This window comes from Vombatus ursinus, unplaced genomic scaffold (genome assembly GCF_900497805.2).
Source record: "Vombatus ursinus unplaced genomic scaffold, bare-nosed wombat genome assembly UNPS02011369.1, whole genome shotgun sequence".
NCBI lineage: Eukaryota > Metazoa > Chordata > Mammalia > Diprotodontia > Vombatidae > Vombatus > Vombatus ursinus.
In genome coordinates, this window is record NW_020951147.1 from 5,841,295 (window position 1) to 5,847,294 (window position 6,000).

General features: G+C 56.0%; 2 protein-coding genes across 2 annotated transcripts in view; both read left to right on the forward strand.

Moving 5' to 3' along the window:
- The first annotated feature begins 91 nt into the window (after nucleotides 1-91).
- LOC114038630 lies at nucleotides 92-2,577 on the forward strand. The gene is made up of 5 exons (XM_027855971.1): nucleotides 92-729; nucleotides 803-867; nucleotides 1,257-1,364; nucleotides 2,201-2,267; nucleotides 2,366-2,577. Exons 1-5 carry the CDS (start codon nucleotides 400-402, stop codon nucleotides 2,513-2,515), a joined length of 720 nt encoding a protein of 239 aa, XP_027711772.1. The 5' UTR covers nucleotides 92-399; the 3' UTR covers nucleotides 2,516-2,577.
- Nucleotides 2,578-3,493: 916 nt separating this feature from the next.
- The window catches only part of NAALADL1 (N-acetylated alpha-linked acidic dipeptidase like 1), a 10,363-nt gene continuing 7,856 nt past the window's right edge, over nucleotides 3,494-6,000 (forward strand). The window contains exons 1-2 of the mRNA XM_027856159.1: nucleotides 3,494-3,565; nucleotides 5,603-5,912. Of these exons, the coding sequence (XP_027711960.1) occupies nucleotides 5,707-5,912 (206 nt within the window). The 5' untranslated portion in view covers nucleotides 3,494-3,565; nucleotides 5,603-5,706. The remainder of the gene's footprint in view (nucleotides 3,566-5,602; nucleotides 5,913-6,000) is intronic.

Here is a 6,000-nt window from a genome sequence, read left to right on the forward strand (position 1 = left end):
GTGGAAGACACTGTTCTAGGCCATGGCCCGTGAGTTAATAAACATTTATTAAGCACCTGCTATGTGCCAGGCCGCTCTCCAGAAGCCATCTCAGAGCTTCCCCGGTCCTCTGTGAGAGTGGAGCAAGGCACGCCAGCCCCTTAAAAAGTCAGGAGCTGAATGGAAAGGAAATCAGGCAGCCAGCGTGAGGCTCTGCTCCACGGTCAGAGGGCGAGGATGGAGGTCAGCCCAGCAGCCCTCAATAAATGTCAGCGGAGGTATTGACATAACTAACCAAGCCTATGCCCCACTTTGGCAAGCGTTCAAGGGAATATTGACAGGCGGCTCTCCTCTGCCACCCGGCAGAGCCAGGGGAGGTCAGAGCTCAGAGGACAACAGCTTCAGCCGTCCGCACCCAGCATGAGCCAGAGGCCGGGGTCCTGGGCCAGAGGGCCTCCGGGAGTGGCTGAGGGGAAGCTAGAGGTCCTGGAGAAGTTCTTTCAGCCTCCTTGGGCCTGGGAACGGGCATCCTCACGGAGCTCGTCTTCCTCCTCCCCGGGCTCCTCAGGCCACCCTCCCCAGCTGGGCAGGGGGCCGCTGATCGGCGGCCGGGGCCCCGGGGAGAGGCTGAGGTTTTCCACCTTCCTCGATGAGGTGACACGGAGGGTGCTGAGTCCTGCCCAGCTCCGGGCTCTGGGATGGAGGGGTGCCCTGGACCCACTCAGACACTCTCCTCCCCCAGGAAGCCAGGTAAGAGAAGGGGAAGGGAAGGAGCCTCGCCCGGGCCCCCAGCCCCCTGCTCCAACCCCTCACTGTCTCTTAGCTGGTGTTTCCCGAGGACCGGCTCTCTGAGATGCAGACACAGCCACGTTCGCCGGAGCCCCGAGGGTGAGTCGAGGGGTGGGAGCCCCAAGGCCGGCTGCGGCTCTTCCTCTGCTCTTTCCCAGTCTCCTCCTTCCACCACCATGCCTCTGATCCTGCCCTGTCCCTGCAGAAGTCACTTCATTCATTCGTTCAATAAACATTGACTAAGCACATCCCATGTGCAGAGCCCTGTCCTGAGTTTTGAGGGGCCCCAGTTCATAGTCTGCTAGACTGGGACATAAATAGGGCTAACTCTGAGATGTGCTAAGTGCATCAGGGGAGGGCAAACTCCAGTGCTGTGTAAGGGCTTTACTGATGGGGGAATCACGGAAGGATTCCTGGAGTAGGCCACATTTTATTTCATTAGAACTCCATACCCCCAGCCTTTCCTCAGTCCTCCCGTCTCCCCTCAGGGGCTCCTTGGACACAGGATCTACAGGGGAAGATGGAGATGGGGACCCCAAGTTCAACCTGGGGCAGGTGTGGGAGAAGCTGATGACCTTGAAGGAACAGTTCCTGAGGTGAGGCAGGGACTGGTGAAGTTGGGGTTCCTCCCAGCCCCCCACTTGAGTTCATTACTCAGCTATTGGGAAGTAGCCTGGGATGGGGGAGCCCTGGATTAAGGACCAGAAGGCCTCTGAGCAGGAGTGTGACCCCAGAGGCAGTGCTGAAGGATGGGAAAGTCAAAAGCTCTCAGTTCAAAATCTTGGCTTTACTTAATCTGGGTGATGGTGGCAAATCCCTTTCTGTCTCTAGGCCACGGGTTTGGTTTGGCTTTATTATTTGTGAAATGAAAGATTTCGACTCTCAGGTCTCTTCTAGCTCCGAATCTCATTGTCCTTGTGTGGGCCTCAGTTTCCCCTTCCCAGGGATAAAACGGGACTTACCTTCCAGGGCCGGGAGAAAAGGGCCCGCTCAGCAGGAAGCACAGCTGTCTCCTTGGCTATCTACCCGACAAGCTTTCCGGTGTCCCCACGCATGGGGAGCCGCCCCCTGGGCACACCCGGCCTCTTGTTACAGGCCAGCTGCCCCCTTCGCTTCAGGACTTCAGGGCGAGACCAGGGGAGGGATCCGGTTGAGAGGTCAGCCGGCCAGCCACCGGCTTCAGCCAAAGAAGAGAAGCCTGGGGTCTGGGAGGAGGGAAGGGGGATGTGGGGTCAGGTAGGAAGGGAGCAGGCAGTCTGGGGAGCTGGGAGATCCCCGAAGGAGCACTCCTTGGGGATGTTCCACTGCGGAGCCTTCCTTCCCCAAACAGTCAGTATCCGACTCGGAGAGCCTGGTTCACAGACGGCAGAGCCGGCCAGGAGCGTCTGTGGGCAGGGTGGGCTCTGAAGGGCTTCTTCTCTCCCCACCCCAGGCTGCAGGAGGACCTAGCCAGCACCCACAGGGCCCACCAAGTCCTGGAGGAGAAGCTGCAAAGCCTGGTGTGACTCGGGGCTGGGGCTGGTCCTGAGGAGGGCAGAGGTGGAGGGCAGCTAGCCCCAGCTCCCACTCCAGGCTCATGCCCTGTCTTCTACTCCAGATGTCCAGGTTGGCCTCCAGCCCCCCAGGACCCCCTGTGTTCCTTCTCCTGAACGAGGCTCCCAGCTGCTCCCTGGACTCCGCCATGCCCTGGGCGAGCCCAGAGCTGAGGGAGGGGGGTAGTGTGGGGGTTCTGGGTGCAACCCCATGAGAGGACTGCACCCCAGGCTCCCCTGCCCCACCCTTCTTAATGTCAGCAATAAAGCCCTAGCCACCCCCGCACCTGCTGTGTGTGTGTGTATCAGAAGGTAAGGGGTGCCTGTGTACAGAGGGGTCATCCTCCCCAGCCCCACCCATTCTGCAGAGATGGATGGTTCAAGGGCTTGGGAGCCCAGTGAGATCGAAGAGATAAGCGCCTGGGAGGGGTCGGCTCCCCTCTGGAAGAGATAAGGCTGTGTCTCCTCCCAGCTGACAACGAAGTGATTCACAGTCCAAAGAATGAAAGCCCTCCGAGCCTCTGCCCCCAGCCCCTGGGATCTGGGGAAAGAGCACAGCCTGGAGTCAGCCCACTTCCTCTCTCTGGGCCTCAGTTTCCCCATCTGTAAAACAAAGGAGTCGGAGGTCCCTTCCAGCTCCTGCTGCGTCCTGTCATTGCCCTGGTCCAGGGCAGCCATTTAGAGCTCTGGCTGAGCCTTGGGGGTCAGGCCCCCAGGCCTGGCCAGGTGGGGTTGCTGTGGGTGTGTCTGGGGGAGGGGGAGGGAATGAGGCCTTCATCCGCTGGCACTGGCTTCCTTAGGTTTCAGGAGTCAGCTCTGGAAAGCCCTTTGTGTTACAGGAACTGAGGGGAAGGACTCTTCCAAGGTCACACATCCTGTCCTCTGACTCCAAACCCCACCCCAGGCTGCCGGAGTCTATGCAGGACCAACCATTTCCACTTCCTCCGTTACCCCCTCCCCGTTTGGGAAACGTCCCCGGGGATGAGGGGCGCAGGCTGTGGCCAGAGAAGGGGGAGGCGAGTGGACATTACAGGAACGCTTTGCTAACCTACGCACGCTGAAATGGGAGCTGTGACCCGGGCTTAGCCCAGAGGAGCCCAGCATTTGAAGAGACCACACACCAGGAGCCCCAGAGCTACAGGGGGGCAGACACCCATTTCTGGCTCTGTCCCTGCCTACCTCTGGGACCGTGGCAGACCCTCTCCAATACTCTATGCCTCAGCTTCTCCCTTTGTGAAATGGTGCGGTGGGGTTGGGCTCTTCAGGTGAGAAGGGGGGGACACTGGGTTCACAGGGTGGGGGACTGGGACAGGTAGCTGCGTCTTTCCTATCTCTACCCTTAGTCTGGGAAATTACAGAATTTAAGAGTAGTGTTTATCAAGAAGCAGCTACGCTTTCGAGGGGCCATACTGAGCCTTGAGGCTATAAAGGTGAAAAATTACCTAATCCCCGTCCTGGAGAAATTTTATATCTGGAGGGTCGGTGGTGCAAGTACAAAGAAGAGTACAGCACCTGGAGGCACACAGCTCCCCCGCTCACACAGTAGGTCTACCTACAAGGCCACCCAGGGTTCAAGGTATTCTGAGATTCTGGACCCACCAAAAATCATAGTTCATGAGCCCCCACTGATGGGTTCACCCTTGTGTGTCAGCCAGAGGGCACAATTCATTCTAAGCAAAGGATCACAGACTTGGAGCTGGAAGGGACTGAGGAGGCCCTTTGGTCTGACTCCCTTCTTTGACAGGCAAGGAAAGTGAGGCCCAGCAAGACCGCTCCGCACTTTGCTCTCCTTTACGAGCTCCCTGCTAGCAAGAGTGATGGCGGCAAAGGAGAGAGGCAGGCATAGTGTTCAAGGACAAAGGAGGAGCACGAAGACATTCAAAGCTACAGCCATCAGGAAGACCTCGCGGAGAAGCTGGCACCTGAGCTGGGCCTTGAAAGAAGAGAAGGGTTTTAGCAGGCAGAGGTAGGGAAGGGAGGGCATTCCAGGCATTAGGGAAAGCCTGTGCCAAGGTATGGAGATGAGAAAGGGGATGTGGAGTTTAGGGAACAGCAAATAAGTCAGCTTGGCTAGAACGTAGGTTGTTTGAAGAGGAGGAACAGGAAATATCTGCAAAGTAGACAAGACTCAGACTGTTTAGGCTTTGAGGGAAATTTGAAGAGTTTGATTCTATCCTAGAGGCAACAGGGAGCCACTCAAGGTGGCACAGTGGATTAAGCTCTGAGCCTGGAGTCAGGAAGATCTGAGTACAAATCCACTTTCATAAGAAATACAGGAAATGGGGTACAGAAATCTATCCTGCCCTACAGGAAAATAGAAGGGGAAGGGGATAAGAGAAGGGGGGGAGAGATGGAAGGGAGGGCAGACTAGGGGAAGGGATATTCAGAATGCACGCCATCTTGGGGTGGGGGGAGGGGCAAGATGGGGTGAAAATTTGGAACTCAAAATCTTGTGGAAGTAAATGTTGAAAACTAAAAATAAATAAATTTAAAAATAAGATAAAACAAAACAAACCAAAAAAATCCACTTTCAGACACTGTCTGCCTCAGTTTCCTCCCCTTTAAAATGGGAATTGAGTAGCTAGATGGTTCAATGGATAGAGCACTAGTCCCAGAGTCAGGAAGACTCATCTCCTCGAGTTCAAATCTGGCCTCAGACACTGACTAGCTGCATGACCCTGGGTAAGTCACTTAACTGTCTGCCTCAGTTTCCTCATCTGTAAAATAAGCTGGAGAAAGAAATGGCAAACCACTTGAGTATCTCTGCCAAGAAAAGCCCAAATGGGGTCACCGAGAATCAGACACGACTGAACAACAATAACAACAAAATGGGGATAATGACACCTACTTCGCAGGGCTGTTGTGAGGATCAAATAGATAATAACTGTAAAGCACCTGGCACACAGTAGGCTCTTAATCTTTCTTATTCCCTTCCTTCCTCCCTGGAAAGTTCTTGAGCAGGGCTATGTCCCTAGACTGGAGCCTTAATAAAGTTATTTTGGCAGCTGGACGGAGCAGGGAGCGCAGGGAGAAAGGCTGGAGCCTGGCCTCCAATTGGATGATTGTCCACAGGAGGTGATGGGCTGGGGGTGTCAACATGAGAGCTATCGTGGAAGCAGAATTAACCCACTGGGAGACGCGATGAATGGCGAGTAGTGATGGAGCGGGAATGGTCGAGGTTGACTGAGGCCGCAAAGCCGGCAGATTCAAAGGACAGATGGGTCTCTCCCCAGCAAGGTACCCCTATATGGGGAAAGCTGGCTCCCTGGAGTCATGGCACCCCCGATTTCTCTCCACCCCAGGCAGGTGCAAAGTGCAGGTCCTCCAGGGTAATGGTTAACCAGGGACACAGACACCCCATCTATAAGAAGTCTCCAGCTTGGAGTGGTGGGAATTTCCTTGCACCATGCCGTGGTGGAAAGTGATCCTGTGGTTGGTGGGGCTCGCTGCCCTCTTTAGTTTGGGCATCATCGTGGGACACTTCGCCGTTCCCAAGGAGGCTGACCAGCCTGACTCAACTGGCCCGATCAGTCCCTCCCAGGACCTGGATCAGGAACTGCTGGAGGCTGTCATGGGTCAACTGGATGCCAGCAGGATCCAGGAGAACCTCAGGTGAGCATGTCCACACTGACCCAGGCCCCATCTCTCCACCAAGGTGTTCCAACACTGCCCAAGCCCCCTTCCTCCCCACACTGTCCTC

Bases quoted from the DNA above. Each gene is read 5' to 3' on its own strand.
- LOC114038630 (XM_027855971.1), top strand. From the start codon at position 400: ATGAGCCAGAGGCCGGGGTCCTGGGCCAGAGGGCCTCCGGGAGTGGCT. The intron at 730-802 runs GTAAGAGAAGGG...ACTGTCTCTTAG, and splicing joins CTCCTCCCCCAGGAAGCCAG to CTGGTGTTTCCCGAGGACCG. The intron at 868-1,256 runs GTGAGTCGAGGG...GTCTCCCCTCAG, and splicing joins CGTTCGCCGGAGCCCCGAGG to GGGCTCCTTGGACACAGGAT.